The sequence below is a fragment of the Telopea speciosissima genome, chromosome 11 (assembly GCF_018873765.1).
Source record: "Telopea speciosissima isolate NSW1024214 ecotype Mountain lineage chromosome 11, Tspe_v1, whole genome shotgun sequence".
Classification (NCBI taxonomy): domain Eukaryota; kingdom Viridiplantae; phylum Streptophyta; class Magnoliopsida; order Proteales; family Proteaceae; genus Telopea; species Telopea speciosissima.
Window position 1 is genome coordinate 55,461,087 of NC_057926.1, and position 20,819 is coordinate 55,481,905.

The following is a 20,819-nucleotide window of genomic DNA, read 5'->3' on the forward strand; positions in this document are numbered from 1 at the left end:
ATCCTGCAAAGGGTTGCAGCAAACCTGCCTCCCAAGATAAATCAGGCGGACTGTTACTGGTTGCAGAGACAGTAACACTGTGGTTGCAGAGACAGTAACACTGTGAAGCTATCAGAGATTTTTTTTGATATATAGACTGAGAGAATTCGTGGCCCATTTATAGGCCCACAAGGCCTGTTCGGATGGGTCACACCCATTGTCTCATATGGCTTGACCTGACAGGTCATGACTATTGGGCTGGGCTCCCTTGGCTGTTCGTGTGGGCTGCAACTCTTGGGGTCAATGTTAAACCAAGGGTTGCACTCCCTCTTTGATCAGCCACCGATCCAACGGTCGGATCGATCCTAAGCACCCTTTGATCAGACACCGTCGATCCCGAAAAGATTAAGGCGACATACTGCGACGATGCGCACGTTCAAAGTGCGCCACATTGCGCCACACGCACGCACACGCGTACGTGTTCGGACGGTTACCGTCCTCGCTCGCAAGTGCACCATACAATCTCTTCTAACATTACATATGATAATAATAACTACTAACTACTAACACATATAAACCCAATGAGTTTTCCTTTCATAGCCGATGTGAGACTAAAAGTCCACATCAATATTTTGAAAAATTCCAACAGATTCCTTTGCCAGTAATATTATGTGTCTTTTCTTCATTTTATGTTAGTCTATTTGGGAAGCAAGGAATTCTTTTCTTTTAAGGCTTTGTTCGTTTCATGTAAAAGGGTAAGGAATAAAATAAGGTTTCCATTGTTTGTTTTAAAGTAAAATAAAATAAAATAAAACATTGAAAAAATAGAAAATTTTACTTTGAGGAAAATTTTCATGTGCCTTCTCGCCCAAATTTTGTGGTTTGGTCTGGCTCAAAAAGGTGCCTCATATAAAATAATAGAAAAAATACCATGTAAAGAATTTGTAGCGAAAAAAGATCCATGGTATGACAGGAAATTGCTAAATTTTGGAGAGAAGTTGAAAAGCTAAGTTAATTTTATCTTTTGGCAAACATTTTTACTGAAATCTAATTAACTTGATTGAGAATTTCACCCCAAGAAATTAACTTGATTGAGGAGTGAAATAAAACTTACTTAGGTCTCACCCTCACTATATTAGTAAGTTTTTAAATTCGATATGCAATTATGGTGGGTAATGATTAGGAGAATTTCTAATTTATTTTTATTTTTATTTTAACTTATAATATTACATTACACCATTTCAAATGTAAAGGATTCAGGTTGGAATCTTTTACCACATTAAAAAAAAAAAAAAAAAAAAACATGATTAGCTATCACCCTCACTGCTTAACCCATGATGTTACTGAAAAAACTGCCAGAACTTGTACATGACTCCCTTTTCTCCCCTTCCTAATCAGTACCATCTCCCTTTAAGGGGAGATCTCTCTATACCTACCTGGTCATGCTCATTGTTGAATAGGGATACCAAATATAGGAGAGGCACAAGAAAGGAAATTTTCAAAAACAGCCAGCAGCACTGAACATGGAGAAATTACTATTATCTATACAGCTGTAAAGAAGTCACAGTGAGACAAATAGATCTATACCCAAACCAATTTAACTTGGGGTGGGTCTACCTAGAATACACAATGACATGAATCAACATTGGTATTTGACAGGTACATCCAATTGTGACAATTTTTGGGAAATGCCAACAAGGCTTAAAAATGTGCCACTCAGAAAAGAAGATCAAGAGTTGCTGATCTCTTTGGCCATCTCACTTCAGGATTTGTCGAACCAATGACCATGGTCTTCAGAAAAAGTTCTTTGCCCAGTTCCTTGTTTGCTGGAAAACTATGTTCACTGGAGAGTGAAGACCCACCATTGTCTTATTTAACAGCACATGTTATCAGAAGAAAGAGAAATTAATACCTGTTATTATTTTCATTTCCTAGATTCAAGTAAACAATTGTCCATTTGTAGATAATTTATTAATAAACTGAAAACTGTTGATGAAGAACAAATCAATCTGAAATTTACAACATAACCAACAGAACATGTCTATTTTCTAACACCGCCAACAATGACACTTATTCTTCAAGGTTCTATAAGAATGGGAAATGATTAAGAAAATTATCCATTCACCATTAGAACATGCAACTAAATTAACCCTATCATACTATATGGCTCTTGAAACAGACTTTGTTGATCCTGAATCATACTATTGCCCTTGCTTCTGAATTCTAATTTTCCCTAGAGCCCTTGTAAATGATGTCACCAGTAGGTGCTGCTTGATGGTGATCTCTTGTAAGTCTGAGTTTTGAGTCCTTGGGGTCCCTACAACATTCCACAGCCTGTTAAAGGATTCACATGACTGACTTGACTCAGGGTGAGAAAAGATTGTAAAAAACACAGATTTCTTTAACAAACCCAATTGATAAGTAAGTTGGGTTTGAGTTGTTCAATAGATCTTCAACCCAGCATCCAACACAACCCAACCCACACTAACCTGAAACCTACTCACTTACCTGAATGGCCAATTAACAAATAGGCCGTGCTTGGATTGGACCCTTAGTTGTCGACATGAATAGTCAACACAATTGACCCCACTTATCGACACTCCTAATCTCTGGTTCTTCTAATGGTTCAAGTGGTGCGCGCATGGGTTACAAAAGTAGATCTCAAAAAGTTCTTCCATTATGTTAGTGCTCGTGGCAATGTTGTCATTGTTGGCAACAAGGTTTGGCAGTGGTGGTCATCAGCATATGATTGTGGATACAGTATTCTGTTGGTCAGCAGGGTGTATCTCCGCCGTAGGCGCGGGGTTCGGGGGCAGTGTCCCCGATGGTCTCGCTGGGGTTCAGAGGTGGCAACCCCCGAGGCGAATTTTTGGGCTTGCGTTTTCTTACTATCAGTCCAGAGGGTATTTATTGGAAAGTATATATATTCACTTAGTATGACCGAAAACACACTTTTGGAGCCCTAGAGAAGAAGGAATTCGAGGAGAGGTCGTCTTCTACCATTTTAACGTGGTTCAAGAGCAGAGACGCGAAGGAAATCATCTAAAAAATCTCGATTTGGTGTTGGCGATGGATTCAAGTGCTTGATTCGTTCTATTGAAGATCTCACAGCATTCGTTTGGAGTTGGAGGTTTGTCTTTGAGGTAAACGTGATCACAAACCATTACTTCTCAGTTCTAGGTTTAATTCTTATTTTTGAATGTATTGGGTAGAACCTAGAGTGTGATCTGTTTTGGGTTGGGTTTGTGATTGAATCTATTTATTGGGTTGATTAATTGTAAGGCTGAGGCCATTATTGTATTGGGATTGAGGTCCTTGCCCTCACTGAGGTGAGAGGTTGAAGCAGGGTAAGGGGTATCCTGGCCGTAGGGGCGGCTTATTGTATTTGAGTTGAGTATTGGGCATATACGAAACCCCGAGGGGTATTGTTCTGTGGACGTAGCCTTCACATACTGTGAGGTGAACCACGTATATCTTGTCTCGCTGCCTACTGTTTTTTGTTGGAGACTAATCCCTGTTTTGCAGAGTGGGTTTACAGTCTTGGTAGACCTGGCCACATTCTGGTGGTGCGAGGTGGGACTGTAAGCGACGGTGTTGTTTATAGAAAATGTCAAAAAAGGGAAGCTGATTCACCCCCCCCCCCTCTCAATTTGATCCGGTGTTCACACATTAGAAGAGAATTCCATAATCACACTAACAAATGAACTAAAAATAGATAGAAACATGACAATCACAACACCAATTGTTATTTATTCGAAATAGTTGGCAACTCATTAACCTCTGGCAATACTGAGCAAAAACTACACTAGTAAGATGCCATCACCCTATCATTCTTCAAATTGTTTTCAATGGAGAACAAATCTGTAATGAATCTATAAACAGTTGATGTGAGTTTAAGTGATTTCTTAGAAAGTGTTGGATTCACCTTTTCCAGAAACTCCCATATCGGATTCACCTTTTCCAGAAATTACCACCACTAGATATGGGTTTGACCTTGGGGGGTCTCGAATGCCAAGATAGACACAGATTTTTTTTTTTTTTTTTTTTGGTATAAGATAGACACAGATTAGATTCTTGTAATTATTTGGTTTTCCACACCACAACAAAAGCAAAAAAGAGTAATGTAGAGGAATCCTTTTTCTCTTTTTGGCTCAGTTACTGCTGCGAAAATTGGGTTCTTAATAATGTTTTTCTTCTGCCTCCTACAATGCTCTTCTGAGATCTAAAAACAGGACCAGAAAAAGGCAGTTGAACCGGGTTGGAACCAGAACACCCCACAATGATCATAGACATGAAAAAGAGATATTTCCCACAAAAAGAGGGGGACAATGGACCTAGACCTTTTCTCCCCCCCCCCCCCCCGGTCCAAAGAGTTGATGCGGGTCATGAAGATTGATAGATGGAGATACCATATATAGGCAAGGCACAGAAATGGAAACTTTTAAAACAGCCAGCAGCACTTTTTTTTAACTATACAGCTGTAAAGAAGTAACACTGGGACAAATAGAGTAACACCCATAAGGGTTTACATACAACATACAATGACATGAATCAACATGTGTATTTGACAGGTACATCAAAATGTGCCAATTTTGGGAAATTCTCACAAGTCTAAGAAATGTTCCACTAGGAAAAGAAGATCAAGAGTTGCTGATTTCGTGGTCTATCTCACTTCAAGATTTGTCGAGCCAAAGACCATGGTCTTCAGAGTAAGTTCTTCGCCCGGTCCATGTTTGTTGGAAACCAATGTTCAACTGGAGCCCCACCATTGTCTTATTTAGCAGCACATGTTATCAGAAGAAAGAGAAGTTAATACCTGTTATTATTTTCAATTCCTAAATTAAGGTAAACAATTGTCCATTTGCAGATAAATTTATTAGTAAACAAAAATAAACTGAAAACTGTATGTTGTTAAAGAAAAAGTCAATTTGAGGTTTACAATATAATCAATGGAACATGTCTAATTTCTAAAACCACCAACAATGGCACTTGTTCTCAATTCTGATAATTGAGTTTCAAGATTCTATAAGCTTGGGCAATGACAGAAAATTCTCCATTCACCATTAGAACAAGAAACTAAATTAAAATAATTGTGTATTCTATCAACGCTATCAAGCCTATCATATCATATGGCTGTTGAAGCAGATTTTGTTGCTCCTGAATCATACCATTGCCCTTGCTTCTGAATTCTTATCTCCCCTAAGGCCTTGTAAATGATATCAGCAGTAGCTGTTGCTTGATGACTATCTCTAGTAAGTCTCAGATTTGACTCCTTGGGGCCCCTAAAATATTCCACAGCACGGTAAAGGATTCACAGGACCAATTTGACTTGGGATTAGAAAAGATTGTCAAAAACAGAGATTTTTAACCAACCCAATTTATACTTTTATTGGCTTTGAGTTGGACAATAGGTCTTCAACCCAGCATCCAACACAATATAACACATGCTAACCTGAAACCTACTCACTTACCTGAATGGCCTCTGTAACCAACCCAAGCTGGCCAATTAACAAACAGGTCCTGTTTGGATTGGAACTTTAGCATCACCATGAACCTTCAATGCCACTGACCCAACATATTGCACAACCTAATCTCTGGTTCTTCTAATGGTTTAAGTGGTGGACGTATGGGTTCTAGGAGTAGATCTCAAAAAGTTCTTCCATTAGAAGAGAATTCCATAATCACATTAACAAATGAGTTAAAACTTAAATAGATATAAATATAACAATCACAATATCAATTGTTATTTATTGGAAATAATTGAGTCCAGAAAAAATGAACCAAACCAAACTAATAGAAAAACAAAACCTTGAAAACCAACATCATCTTCAGAGTCCTACAATGACCTTCATTTGAGATGCTCGACGATAGGCAGGATCTAAAATAACAGTCAGCAGTGGTTGTGCACAGCAATATATTGATTGTCAAGTGACTGAACCCAAAAACAGTAGTAGAAGTGCCAAGAAACATGTCAAGCAAAGAAATACAAGATTATACATGGTCCAATCTGTTGCCTATGTCCATGACATGAGATCCAGTCCATTTCTATATGAGAAATAAGAGGACTACAGCCGTCCAAACTCTCTCAAGTTCTCAGTCTATCATCAACAACTAAGATCCGAGTAACCTAATTACACTCTTTGACTCTTTCTCATACCACCATGAAAAATGCCCTTCTTTTCTTTTACAGTGTCTGAGAAATAGAGCTGACTTTTGTCTTCCCATGCCCAAAACCTAAGAGAAAACATGCCCTCTTCCTCTCAAATGACCGAGAAGACACCACCAATATACTTTAGAGTTAAAATCTGCCCATAAACCCTCTCCAGACAACTGTCTGTGTAGGATTCATAAAGGAAATCCACAACCCAACTGTTGTCACAAAGGCATGTAGGATTAAGAAATCAACAAGTCCTAGTATGGTTGCAAGTCCAACCCCCACATCAATTGAAGCCACAGACCCCAATAGAGTTGATGGCTTTGGAGTTCATGAGACTCTTTGGACCCAGCAAGCAAACAGGCTATTCAAAGACTACCAGTTGTCAAAAAATTTCTACACAACTGGTAGCCTCAAATGACCATACTCCCCCACCCCAACACGCGCACTCACACACACACACAAAAATAAGTTTCAGACGTAAAAGGATTTAAAAGACCAAAGGCAGTCGCACCTCTTGATGAAATGGTTTCCGTAAATCAAATTTCTTGGAAAGGTGCCTCAACTGCCCTGAAATATTGAAATAAACATATCTGTGTTACAACCGCTTATCCCCAAAGCTTGAGTGTTAAGTAAGGGCCACAATAATGCATATCATCAACACCCCCCCCCCCAACACGTGCAGGCCCGCACGCACACATGGGGCTCTGCACATGACACCATCACATGGCACCAAGGGTACAAAGTGTAGGGGCACAATAACACATAACAGGGACAGAACACCCGACCTCTTGACTCAAATATCATGTTACAACAGCTTCTCCCAAAAGTTCGAGCTGTTAAGGGTCACAACCATGTATATCAAGTTATCAACACTATGATGACTAGGGGAAAAAATCTGAATATTTTTCAGAATAAAGTCTAGAAATTAGCCAACTCCATTTTAGTCATGAGAAAGCTTGGTTGAACTGAGTAGAGTTTCTACAAAAGGGGTTTCTTAGCATATCAATACTAGAAGTAGCCTTTGACAAGGGATGGAAAAGGGATGAGTTCAAGGTGGGTTTCATTAATACCTAGCTAGTCCTATTAAATATTTCTCAAACAGTCAACCCTAACCTACCCTGCTCTGCTAGGCATGGGGGTTATCAATTTCATGAAGTAACCAATGGGGCCCTACAAGATGGGCGGAGTGGGGTCCTGGGGTTTCTTTTCGCATATAAAAACCAAAACACTGTAATGGTCATGCCGAACCCCAACCAATATGGGCAAGACGGGGGCAGGTCTCAGGTTCCCCCCCCCCCCCTGTTTCCATCACAACCTTAGACCAACCCAGAGAAACTATTCACACACAACAAAAAGAGTTATAAAAGTGAATATTACATCTTTCCAAACAACCCACAGAAAGATGGACTAAATCTTAATCGCACCACGTATTGGACATCCAAAACACATTGATATAAGACAGCCAACCAACAATCATCAATAGGCTTCTGTTAGGCTAGTTTTGTTTTCTAGGCAACTAAGGCTAGATTAGTTGGTCCTTTTATGATGTGGAAGCGTATTCACCAAGCAGCCCCATGACGGCTACTGCTGAAAAGCACGAAAATCAATGCTCCTGGACCGTACTTTGATGCTAAACTTCAGCCCTGATATGAGCTTAACAGTGTACTTGGGTATCCACTTGGCTATGAGTTAAACAAATGAGGTCCAATGGCAAGGGGTGGGGAAGGGAAGGGGGTGATGCAGTTGGATTAGACATTAATCCCGTATGGAAGCCTATGTGAAAGCTTAGGAGGCCCATAAGGTGTTGGTGGCAGTCCAATAGGCTGCAATTGACCTTTGGGTAGTTAGTGATATTATAGGTTGGGCCTTCTATTTATTCGGTTTAAATGGGCCTAATTTATAAGCCCATAAAATGTGGATGAAGTTAATACACAGGATTAGTAGTTAAGTGGAGTGTGAGTTAGATTAGAATACCTAATAGCTAGATAAGAGTTCTGTTTTGAATTTAATTACTTTATTGAGTATGTAGAGTGATTAGAAGTCCTTTTATAGGTCAAATTAGAAATTTTATAAGCTCTTTATACATGTAATAAAACCCCCATCAATTAGAGATGATTTGAGTAAAGAATATGAGTTTTATTTAAGATTTTTGGTGCTATTGAGTAGTATGATTGGTATCTCACACCTGATTTCTTCTCTTCTCCTCTCTTCTTCCACACTTTTTCTCTCTTCTTCCACCTAAGAAGATCAATCTCATCTCTCTTCCCTCCCCTTCCATCAATCTGATTTCTTCCCTTAACAACACAGTTGTTTTCTTTATCTTAGATCTGATTACAGTTTGATCATTGGGTCGGCTAGCATTTGAGATCCATAATCGGGATTTTCAGATTGCATCAAGAGAAGCATGGCTAGACAACCAATTGATTTCCATGCTCAATGTCTTCAACAATTGTCATGTATCTCGCATGATATAATGCTGCCATAGGAAAGTTTAAAAGTTTAGGAATTGGTTACAGACTTCATTTGGGATTTATATTTTAGAAAGCTTGTTCATTTTGAGTCAAGTAGAGTTCTATTAGGGTATTTTCTTATTTTATTTTTTTCAATTTGAATAAAAATAAATCATGGAACATAGATCTGTACTCATGTGTGGAATTATCAAGTTTGTTAAATGAATTGATTTACTTTTCGGAAATCCAGTACCTGTGAGTAATCTTTTCCTTTCTATTTCTACATATCTTCTCCATCCTCCTTCCATCTTCATCTTCTTTTCTATTTTTATTTTTATTTTTACTTTTTTTTGCTCTTCAATCTGCTACATAACACCCAAATTGACCAGCAATTCCATCCCTGATAATCTCTTCTCAAACCCCACTGGTCCAGCCTAAACATGATTCTCACCCATTAGCCAACCAGTCTTTTCTTTTTTTTTGGTGGTTGTGTTCTATGAAGTTTGTCATAAAGAAAAATATATTTTCTCTTTCCTTGGGGGTTTATTTCACTTGAAAAAAGAGTTGAATGGGGAATTTGTCAGCTAAGACACCACCATAGATAGTGGATGTCCTATACCATTATAAAATTTGTCTTAAAGGACCTCATGTTATAAATTCCCAGCTAGCTCAATATCCATTATGGAGACCGGGTAGCGGGTTATTGGGTTGAACCGCAGATCAACTGGCAGGTTGGACAATTCTATGTTCAGACTGACAACGGAAACTGTATCCCCGTCTGGAGAGAAAGAAGCTGTGCTCTGATGGAATTCCCCCACTTCTTCCTTCTATTCTCCCCCCCCCCCCCTCCTTTTTTCCTTTTCTTTCCTTCTATTTTAATTTTAAAAACAGATGGGTTGCTGCTTGAAGCCTTAAAACCAATCTGAAATTGTCTACTGCCAGGTATGATTTGAACAGGACATTCTCTGTAATCATTTATTTCTTGTTTTGATGAATTTTAATCATCCAATAATTTTTTAATATTACGAAAAAAAAATTATAGCTTGTACATGTCCTATTTCTTCCAATCTAATATGGCACGCTTTGATCAATATTGTGTTCCCAACACAAATGCCTATGCACCAAGGTGCCTGCCGCCACCTTGACTCCATGACCACAGGATGACAAGCACAAATCAAGAACATAAAATTCCATACCCTCATTATTAGCCATTAGTTGCCTTCAACAATATTAACTGCACAACGCTATAGGAAAAAATGGTTTCTACTTTCTAAAAGAGAAAAAGATCTTGATTGGCATAAAATATTTTGTTATATTGCTATTTTAATTGTCATGTAGGCATCAAACACCCTAAGTACAAGTAGATTGAAAAATACTACCAGAAAGTACTCACCATGCAGTAGTGTCCCAATGAAGGAAACCGCCATGACCTCTAGCATTGGTGAAGTTATAAACAGCACCACAAACTGGCCAAGACAATGTCAACAGGAAGCATTATCATTAGAAGTGTTGACAGGTAACTACAAAGTGTAGATCTGTAGAGTAAATAAAAAATTACACAGTAGATTGACATAAAACATGAATCTAGAGAACAAAAAAGCACAAAGCATTAAGATGAATATACCTTCATAACCCCCAAAAACCGGATCCTCCGACAACAGAAGGGGTGTATCTAGATCAACAAATCTACAGAAAGGAGGACAAAAAAGGAAAGAGAAGAAATGAAAAAAAGTACCACAAAAAGTAAGGGGACTACTACATATTTATGCACCAGAGACATAGCAAACAAACAAATGCAAACACACACACCCCCCAAGGAGACTCAATACAGGCATTGACCATTTAAAACCAAAAAGCAAAGGAAGGAATGACTACGAAAGAAGTGTAATATCTACTTGAAGCAGCCAAGTCCGGCAGCAAGATGACCAGCAAAGCCCATAGCAAGTCTAGTTTCAACCATGCCACCAATCATCAGATTCAAGCCTGATCTTCTCACTACCTCAATAATTTCAAGGGCTCCCATAACCCCAAATTTCGCAAGTTTTATGTTGATGACATCAGCAAGATCTCCTTCAATAATTTTCTGAACATCAAACAAACTCCGGCAGCTTTCATCTGCAGCTACAGATATCCCATATTTTTCCTTTGCAACACGGTTGACTTGACTGAGACCTTCCCAATCATCCTTATGAACTGGTTGTTCAAAGAGAACAGGAGTCACCCCCATTTCTGCCAGAAAGTAATAGTTAAAGGAACTGTTCAGTGTTCACTATCATGGGCATATAAATACCACAACATACTGAACAGACTGCAGGACATGGGAAAAAAAGGGAAATAAAAAATAGATGCTTGGAAGCTTGAAAGACAAGGCCATTCCATTCTATGTAAATAACACCACTGCATCACAAAGGTCAAATTTTTTTCCTTGAAGGCAAGTAACGGTTAGAATATTAGTAAGGAGAAAGGAATGGCTTTTAGACCAGGTCTGTGGTTTCGAAACTTGCAACTTTACAAACCAAACGGTTGCACATGCCACGTAGATTCTTACCATTTAATTTTTCAAGAACCTCAATAGCTTCCTTGGAAGTGTAACCCTCATTAGCATCCAAGATAAACAAGCAATGTGGGTGGACCAACCGTATTGCTTTAAGAGTTTCGATGTCTGCATTAAGGTTTTTCCCTACCTTAAGCTTCAAGGTGCCGAAACCTTGTTTCTGATAGTTTGAAGCCAATCTAGAAGCTTCGGTCGGGGAAACAATTGGAATCTGCATGTTGGAACAAGGCAATCAAACTCAATGCTGACACAATGAAGAACCAATGGAAAAAAATTCTTTCCAGTAGATAAGCAGTGTCTAAGATTGGAATTGAACCGTTATATCAGTAGTTATGGTATTTGATGCCCCGCCAAATAATCTCCAAAGAGGTACACCAATGCTATTAGCCGCTGCATCAATCAATGCCATCTCAAATCCTGCTCTAACCTTCAATCACAGAAACAACATAGTAAGGGCAATTAAACCACTTCAAATATATAATAATTTGAAAGTGACAAATAATTATGAAAAGGGAAGGCTAGATGTACTCAAAGTCAGAGGACTTCTCCATGCCGTTCCAGTTTAATTGGAGATAGATGGTTAAAGATTCAGTGTCATGAAACCACTTCCCCCATCCTCTTAAAGGGGGAGGAAGAGGGAAACCAAGAATTAGGACAGTCTTTGACATCTAAATCCGAAGAATTAAGAAGCCACTACTTAGCCAAGAACAATCAATTCAAGAGCTTCAACCCGATGAACTAAAATCTCAAAAAAGAAAAGCAACAATTAATAAACAATTGGCGAACTAATCATCACTTAGAAAAATATCTGAGAGTGCGGGAATAACACATACGGTATAAAATTATAAGACTTTAACTCACAGAAGCAAATTTGTGTCCAGGAAGAAGAGCACCAATCTCGCGGAGTAACAAACTCAGAGTCATCGGGGGACTCCGACTAAGGAACTCGCAGGCCTCGCCAGCCTTTACAAGCGCCGTATGCTGATCCTCGGCGGTAACGAAAGGGAGGATCGGGGCCTCACCCCAACCCGCGCACCCATTATTGAGTTCGACCCTGATGGCCACATTCTCCACCTTGTCGAGCCTCGAATTGGCAATCGTGAAGGGAGATATCAGGGGTACGTTCAAGGGCCTTCCTTCTGCTCTGTGTACATCGACGGTGAAAGTCTCCATCAAGTTCTTGAAGCCAAAGATCGTCGTCTCCGTCGTCGTTGTCATCGGCGCCGACGCCGCGGCCATTGTCTTAAAGGAATAAACGAGCTTCGAAATAGGCTTTGATTTCAATGTACTCAAACTGGGGATGGTGTGAAGAGGAAATGAAGAGAAGATGACCAGAGAGGGAGAGTAGAGAGAAACCCCAATTGGATCCATCTGGGTTGAAGCTTCGTCAGCTGGGCGTGTTTGAGTTGGTGATATTTTTGTTGTTTGCGGCGGAGAGATTGTCTGGGTGTAATAGGCGAAACAACTGCCGCCACCATTATTGCGTCCCCAGTCCTTCACTCCATTTGTTAAACCAATTTTTTTTTCACAAATTCTCAAACAGTTTCCCTTCCCTAGTTCCCCGTCTCTTTTGCTTCTTTCTTTAATTGTTTTGGCCTTCCCTAGTGGACGCCGTTACCCACTTCGAAGCGGAAGGACCTCGCACAATCGAGCTGAATCACCATTACAATATTATATAGGTTTGAGAGAAACAACAAAACAAGCTCATTCATCTCCAGCTCTAGATCTGCTTGATACACTCATACACTGCTGGGTTAGAATCTCTGTATTTACTGATTCTGATGCGACTCGTGTCTAACAGCCCCACCCTTAGAATTTAAAAACAGTTACCTTTTGCCTGATCTTCTCAGTCGTCAATGGAATGGAAAGGTCAAAACAGCTGGTGCGGGGGTCAGTTGTTTGAACTCTTTATTTTATTTGAATTTGTCATCACGATCCAAAGGACTAGGAGTCTAGGAGGCTGCAGCTTCACCGACCAAAAAGAAATGGGGTTTTTGTCAAATGCCCATTTGTCCAAATGCCCCTTACAACTTTTTTAATTGTAATCTTCCTTTCCTTTCAAAACAATGTAGCATTTAGTCCAATCCGTTAGTCTGAGACGTTATGTTCAAACGTCTGGACTTTTTTGACCATTTTACCCTTAATAGGGTAGAATGACCAACTTACCCTCTCTAACACTCAACCTTGCAACTCATCTTCCAAACCCTAACTATCTCCACCGTAATCCATGGCCGAAACCCAATTGTCTGCACCACCGCTGCCAAGGGTTTCAGGGATCATCTACCCAACATCTCCACCGTAATCCATGGCTGAAAGAAACCCACCACCAAATTTAATTTTTTTCAAAGAAAGAAGGGAATTGGTTCCATGAACAAAAAGCTTCTGAAAGCAAAGGTGGAAGAACTGCCTTTATTTGACAAAGCCAACTTTCTCATATGATCTCAAATGGATTCGAAATTTTAAAGGGAAGGAATCACCTCACAGATCTATGAAATCTGCCAGATCACAACCCAAAACAGCAACCAGAATTAAATAAAAAAAATTACTGAAGTTAGAACAGGCGGAAAACAGAACCAACAATGGTTTTTAACTCTGCAACCCACAGCAGAAGGGTCTGTCCGGTATGATACGTTGATGTTTGAATCACATATGGAAACCCTACCCTCGACCAAAATCTTATACCAGATTATTCAGTTACGGTGGAGATCGAACAGAATAGTTTTTAAGAATAACTAAAAGTAAAGAGGGGTTTTCAACTCTGCAACTCACAGAATTGTTGGTGACCTATTACAGCCAGGGGTAACGAGTACGAGTGGTGGTAACGGTGCCGAGAGCCTGGACTATGAAGTTATCGAGAATTACGCCTACAAGGAAGAACAGGTTGAGTTTCCAGGCTTCCTAGAATGTGTGTGTTGACAACTTTTACTAAGTTGCGAAATTTTTGCGTTATTATTCTGATTTTTGTCTGGTATTTGAGATCTCATAGGCACACAGGAGAAACCTTTTAGGAGGATATTATGTGGTCCTGAAATGGTTCCTTGCGTTGCTGATCGGTATCGGTAAGGATTCGCCAATATCTGTGGTCGTTGTGTTATTATGATTTTAATTTGAGTTTTCCTGTGTCCTTTTTGTACCTCTTGCTTAGATTTGGTGGTGGGTTTCTTCCAGCCATGGATTACGGTGGAGATTTTGGTGGTGGGTTTCTCGTTATTCTTTAGTTTTTCAGCCCATGTCTCTAACAGATCCCTTCGGGATCCTCCTTTGCGATTTGTCCAACAACAGGGGATTCATGACCATCTGATTTTGACTGAGCACAGACAGCGCAGAATATCTCCTCCATTATTGCAGTTCCATCATCACCCCTTGCCTTGACATGAATGGCAACTTCTGTTCCTACAGCTTCTTTTGATCATTTTTTAATGACTTCAAGCAGAGAGACCTTCTTCTAGCTACATAAGCTAAGAAATGGATCTGCTTCTTCATGAAAACCATAATTGTCTCCGGGAATACATAACCAACCAACCAAATCTTCAGTGCTGAGGATTTCAGGTACCTTAGATCCTCAAAAGCTGGAGGTGTTGCGACTGCTATAACATCGGTGGAGCCCCATCGATCAGTTTTATGTTCCTTTCAGTGAGAATAAAAAGTTTTCAGCCTTTTGCTGAAATTTTCAAGATTGATGGTGTATGCACTTGCTGCTACAGAAGTTTTTCCATTTGCAGCCATGGTGTTTACATTCTGATGATCTCCCATTTATATATTCTACAATGACCAAAAGCGAATGGATAGCAGTGATCAACAGACTGTTAGACTTTTGAAAGAAATTAGATTTGGTGGAGGGTTTCTTCCGGCCATGGATTACGGTGGAGATAGCTAGGGTTTGGAAGATGAGTTGCAGTGTCGAGGGTTAGAGAGGGCAAGTTGGTCATTCTACCTTATGAAGGGCAAAATGGTCAAAAAAGTTCAGACGTTTGAACATAACGTCCCAGACTAACGGATTGGATCAAAATGCTACATTGATTTGAAAGTAGGGGGAGTTTACAATTAGAAAAGTTGTAAGGGGGCATTTGGACAAATGGGTATTTTCAGGGGGGCATTTGATAAAAACCCAAAGAAATGGGTCCAACTTGTTAATTCCTTTTGGCTGCGGGCCCTCATGCGGATCCAAATCCTCTACAGCCGAGCTGCCCGGTAGGACCGTGCTGCCCAGACACGATGTTGCACGCAACGTCCGCCTTACCCCTGCCCAAACGCATTACACCATGTCTGGGCAGCACGGTCTTGCCAGGCAGCTCGATAGTAGAGGATCCAAATTGCCCTCATGCAGAGGTCAAGCTATGGTATGGTTGTATCGGTTGATATATATCGGTATTGCTTGTACCTAAAAATCAATACGATTCCAATATCGATGCATGTGTATCGGTCTGTATAGAGCATTCTGCTCCTCTCCTATGACCTGCCCCACTTCCCTCCCTCCTACCAAACACAAATAGGGGTAGACCCTGTTGAGGTTTGGTGTCTTGAACTTCTGATGATTGGACTGCTGCATGGAGCCTCCGTGTGCCGCATAGGGAGATTATTTGGTCTTGGGATGATTGGATATGGAAACTATCTAAATAGATTCAAATGTCAAATTTAACCGCCTATCTCAACAATACAACTACCTTGTATTGTGATGTTCTCCTTGTTTATTCAATAAATTAAAATTTTCTAACAAACTGATATCTTTCAATAACATCAAAGCTCCATAGCGTTATATTCATACACAATAGTTAAATTGACTTGGACTGAAAAGAAATTACTAATTATATGATTAAATAGACAACATATACCTTTAGTTTGAGTGATTATTATAAGAGTAAAGTATACATACCCCCTAGAATGCACCTAATATTTCTCGTACCCCCTAAGCGGCTTAATATTCTGCGTACCACCCCTCAATATTCCATGTACCACCCCTGTTTTACACCCCAAATGCCAGATAGATCCAATCCGTTAAATACCACCGTTAAATGCCAAAATTTTGACCATTTTACCCTTTGCTCTATTTTCTTAAATCTAAAAAGACTTAATTACCCTCATTTATTTGTTACCCTAAACTAATTGAAAATGACCATTTTACCCTTTGTTTTTATTTTTATAAATGAAAAGACCTAATTGCTCTCATTTATGTATTACCCTAACTTAATTTGAAAAGACTATTTTACCTCTAAATATTTGTTCCTAAAAACCCCAAAATGCCCTCATCCTCCCCAAATCATCATCTTCTTTTACATACCCACCACCACCACCGCCACTGCCACCCACCATTAAAGAAAATAGATAGTCTTTTCGAGCGAGGGAACTCACTCCACAAGAGTTTGATCGACTTGTGATTTTAGGGGGAGGTCTCAAACTGGAAGATCTATGGACTCCACATAACAAGTGCCCCAAACAGCAAGTGGAGAGAGGGTTCAAAGTCTGAAATCAAACCCAACAGAGGATATGGAACCAACCTTTATTACTGGCTTTGATCTCAAAACCCCACTTTTTGTTTCGATCTGAAACTCAGCAAGGTAAGTCGCTCCTCTGTTTGTGAACACTCCTCCAAATCTGAAGCTGAATGGTCCAAGGATGAGGGACATTTCAACTATCTTCCCTTTTCTCAGATTACCACCCAAAATAGGAGATAGAGTGATCCACTTCAAAGAATGATTGCAGCAGAAATCCAAGGAAAAAAACAAGAACGAAACAGAAAGGAAAGGATGGTAATCAAACCCGAGGAGAACTAGGAATGAATCGAGCAGGGAAAGTGAGAAAAAGAGAAATGCAGAGCGTAATCACGGTTCGGATTCAAACTTGTTCCAACCGACTGTTATTTTTAATGGTGGTGATGGTGTTAATGGTGGGTGGCGGTGGTGGTGGTGGTGGTGGTGGGTATGTAAAAGAAGATGATTTGGGGAAAACGAGGACATTTTGGGGTTTTTAGGAACAAATATTTAGGGGTAAAATAGTCTTTTCAAATTAGGTTAGGGTAATACATAAATGAGGGTAATTAGGTCTTTTCATTTATAAAAATAAAATAAAGGGTAAAATGATCATTTTCAATTAGTTTAGGGTAACAAATAAGTGAGGGTAATTAAGTCTTTTTAGATTTAAGAAAATGGAGCAAAGGGTAAAATGGTCAAAATTTTGGCATGTATGGTATTTAACGGATTGGACCTATCTGGCATTTGCGGTGTAAAGCAGGGGTGGTACATGGAATATTGAGAGGTCATACGCAGAATATTGAATCGCTTAGGGGGATACGAGGAATATTGGGTACTTTCTAGAGGGGTACATGTACTTTACCCTCATTATAATTGTGGGCATTGGTACCAGGATGGAATCGATTCTAAGTTCTAAAAAACAAGTTTCTCTTTTCAAAGTTTAAGCTAAGTTAAGATACATCAAACCATGGTTCTTGGTCTTCCCTTTTGTCAATTATCAAATGTGCCTTTTTACCTAGAAGTACTCCCTGAGGGCATAAACTTGCAAAAGCATTCTGAGCAAAGAGACACTTGCAAAGTAGAATTGTTGCCGAATACACCTATAGGGCAGACTAAATTTTGCTGCTACACTTGTAGCAAGAATACAAAGCTGGCAGTCAAGGAAATGGGATCGTAAAGGGTATTTTAGAAAATATTAAAACCTACGAGTGTATTTATAAATCCAAAGGGAAAGTGAATTATTCCATTACCTTGGCTGCCAGCCTTGTAGCAGCAAAATTTTTTCCCTCCCTGTCCTTTCTCCAACACGGAAGAATGCTACTAAAAAGGGGCATCCGTTTCTTTAGGTGGTTATAGCCATCGTATTGCTAGCATGGTTTTAGTGCACGGTATCGAAACGGGTGTCGGTAACCTACAAACTCGATATGATACTGATACGGTATCGGCCTGGATCGAACAAAATTACCCCTAAATCTTCTTTAAAAATGAATTTTCTGACCATTTTACCCCTTATCTGTACCGTGCTACCGACACGGTATCAGTGAATAGCAAAATCGATATGTATCACTCAATACTGACGATACGATACCCATACTTAGAACTATGATTGCTAGTGTCTTTCAACTAAATCGGGTCCTACTCGAGTTGAATTGGGTCAAACCAAAAAACATAAGGAAGAATCTTGTTAGCAGCCAAATTTAGTGAAAAATAAATTATAACATTTCTTTTTGTACCTACTAACATAAATGTAAAATATTTTACCCTTGGTCTAAAGAATTTTTTAAAAATTATAAATTTTAAACAAAGATTTTAAACTCAGAATCAATTATTGGATGGGAATCTATCAGAAGTGGTCCCAAAAACCCTAGAATCAACCCCTAAAAAATGAAACTCAGCAATCCAGCCCCTAAAATATGAAACTCAGCAATTCAGCCCCCAAAAAATATTTGAGACGGCTGCTCCCGAACAACCAAAACTAGGGCCGGAATCGAGATGGATCACGACACCAATTCTGATCCAAATCGGCAATTCAACCGATCCAATTCCAATATTTGAAAACCGTGGTCTAAGTTCTTCATTTTGGTGACAACAAGAAACACCCAAAATAAATATCCCTCGTCACCCAGCAGGTCCTGAACCACCCCTAGTATTGTCCAACACAACAAATGGAAACTTGGTTGTTCTATAATTTCTATAGAATCTTCAACCCAAAAAAAATAAAAAAATTTCTAAAGAATCCAATTCCGGGATCAGTGACTCAAACTAAAATTGGGCAGTCTTGGATAATGGACAATGTAATCCCATGTCCAAAGAATTATTTGTATTGAGTACGAACCACGCAATGATACTGTCTCTAGCCCAACCTATGATTTCTGTTTCTCTTCATCTCTCGCTGTCCTACCCTTCATGGATACCTTGGTGATTGGCTATTTGGATTCCCACAAAAGGGAATTTAAGGAGAAAAACCAAAAAAAAACAAAGAGGAAGAGTCGGAACGAGGACATAAATTCTAAACAAACTAGTTTATATTGTGGCGAGCATATGAAGTAAGCTTCAAAGCCATGCCCAAGCCATTCCTTTCTTCCCTACTATTATAACTTTCTTTGCTCCCAAGCGTAGAATCCATCTTCTTATATAACATCTACCATGCTAAAACCTGCAATCCAAATTCCACAATCTACCTGATCTCAAACATGCCTCTCATTGCTTATTCTGATGATGATATGGCTTCCTCGTCCACAACTAAACTCTTCGGTCGAGAACGATCACTACATGATGTCCTTGGGGGAGGAACAGGTATTATTTCACTACTTGCTCTGGCCTTTCTTTCAAATTACAACAACCCACACAGGTCCCCTTGGAAATTATTAAAAGCAATCACCTAACACTGTTCTGCTATTAAAATGATGTTTGATTTTTGCAGTTGCAAATTTGGTGTTATGGAGGAACAGGAACTTATCAGCTGCATTTCTCATTGGGCTCACAGTGATGTGGTTTCTTTTTGAGATTGTCGAGTATCACTTTCTTACACTTGTCTGTCACATCTTCATCACTGTTATGCTCATTGTCTTCATTTGGTCCAACGGCGCCCCGCTCTTCAACCGGTGACCTCTTTTTCGAACCTCATTTTATTAGATTCATCTATTTGAGAACACCAGCCCTGAGTGACAAGCACCAAAGCTGATAGCCGGCCATGAGTGGCGATACAGCACCAGCAGAAACTATCCTTAAATACCAAAGCAACTAAATTAATACACTAGATTCTCACAACTCACAAGAGACTTCTCAATTTAGCCCAAAGAGTACTGCAACAAGAAATGCGAACCCACCCACCCCCTCTGAAAATACTGCTTTTGGATTATGGAGGCCTTTGAGATTAGATTAGATCTCTTGTTTGGTTCTCAGTTTAGCTGTCCTAATTCCCACTTTGTCTCTTCAGGGACCCTCCAACTATACCTAAAATCGTCTTATCGGAGTCGGCATTCCAAGAAGTAGCTGCAGGCTTCCACAAGAAGCTCAACCGGTTCATATTAATCCTCTATGACATTGCATGCGGAAAGGAGTTGGGCCTCTTCATTTTGGTATCTGAATCTAGTTCCTGTTCTCTTCACTCTGTTTCTATTTTGAATCACAACTTCGATAACATGATTCCAACTATAAATGCACTCAGGTCATTGCTACCCTCTGGATACTATCAACCATCACTGCCTATTTCAGCACTGTGAATCTTGTATATTTCGGTAAGAAAATATAGTTTTCTTTGAATTTCTGCAACTTCAGTTCACGTCTATACTTGAAACTCGGGAACTGACTTTTTGAGCGTGTACCAAGGTTTCCTCTGCATGATGTCGCTGCCAGCTCTTTATGAGCACTATGAGCAAGAAGTGGATTATCTCGTGAGCAAGAGCAACCAGGACATGAAAAAATTATACAAGAAATTTGACTCGGAAGTTCTTAACAAGATTCCCAGAGGTCCGGTTAATAAGAAATTCAAATAGAGTGGAGATGCATGTTCGATGATAATCTGTTGAAAATTATGGGTAACAATTTCATTCAAGATAAGAGAGTTGTTAATGTGGGATTAAAATGAGATCTCTAATCTTTGTTAAGAGATCCAAATTTCCATGGAACTTCCTAATAATTTAATATAAATATTTATTCAATAATAAAGAATCCCTCAATCTTGGTTGGAAATTCAAGCCCATCCATAA

The 20,819-nt window shown here is 39.5% G+C and overlaps 2 protein-coding genes across 6 annotated transcripts; one reads left to right on the top strand and one right to left on the bottom strand.

Moving 5' to 3' along the window:
* Nucleotides 1–1,474: 1,474 nt before the first annotated feature.
* Nucleotides 1,475–12,582, bottom strand: LOC122646254 (L-Ala-D/L-amino acid epimerase). 5 transcript variants are annotated; one of them, XM_043839770.1, is made up of 8 exons: nucleotides 12,002–12,582; nucleotides 11,457–11,567; nucleotides 11,135–11,351; nucleotides 10,482–10,815; nucleotides 10,211–10,272; nucleotides 9,980–10,052; nucleotides 4,724–4,751; nucleotides 1,475–1,813 (listed from the first exon to the last, which is right to left on the bottom strand). In XM_043839770.1, coding segments are annotated over exons 1-7 (1,308 nt in total). In that variant the 5' UTR covers nucleotides 12,512–12,582; the 3' UTR covers nucleotides 1,475–1,813; nucleotides 4,724–4,750. The 5 variants fall into 5 exon arrangements, with proteins under 5 accessions (XP_043695705.1, XP_043695706.1, XP_043695703.1 ...); XM_043839771.1 differs by having other exon boundaries at nucleotides 4,724–4,754; XM_043839768.1 differs by having other exon boundaries at nucleotides 4,724–4,760.
* Nucleotides 12,583–19,183: 6,601 nt separating this feature from the next.
* Nucleotides 19,184–20,802, top strand: LOC122646255 (reticulon-like protein B9). The gene is made up of 5 exons (XM_043839772.1): nucleotides 19,184–19,404; nucleotides 19,532–19,712; nucleotides 20,048–20,189; nucleotides 20,279–20,348; nucleotides 20,440–20,802. Exons 1-5 carry the CDS (start codon nucleotides 19,302–19,304, stop codon nucleotides 20,604–20,606), a joined length of 663 nt encoding a protein of 220 aa, XP_043695707.1. The 5' UTR covers nucleotides 19,184–19,301; the 3' UTR covers nucleotides 20,607–20,802.
* The last annotated feature ends 17 nt before the right edge of the window (nucleotides 20,803–20,819 follow it).

Bases quoted from the DNA above. Each gene is read 5' to 3' on its own strand.
- LOC122646255 (XM_043839772.1), top strand. From the start codon at position 19,302: ATGCCTCTCATTGCTTATTCTGATGATGATATGGCTTCCTCGTCCACA. The intron at 19,405-19,531 runs GTATTATTTCAC...TGATTTTTGCAG, and splicing joins TGTCCTTGGGGGAGGAACAG to TTGCAAATTTGGTGTTATGG. The intron at 20,190-20,278 runs GTATCTGAATCT...AAATGCACTCAG, and splicing joins AGTTGGGCCTCTTCATTTTG to GTCATTGCTACCCTCTGGAT.
- LOC122646254 (XM_043839767.1), bottom strand. From the start codon at position 12,511: ATGGATCCAATTGGGGTTTCTCTCTACTCTCCCTCTCTGGTCATCTTC. The intron at 11,568-12,001 runs GTGAGTTAAAGT...CTGTGATTGAAG, and splicing joins CTGGACACAAATTTGCTTCT to GTTAGAGCAGGATTTGAGAT. The intron at 10,273-10,481 runs GTAGATATTACA...TCCTTTCTGTAG, and splicing joins GCCGGACTTGGCTGCTTCAA to ATTTGTTGATCTAGATACAC.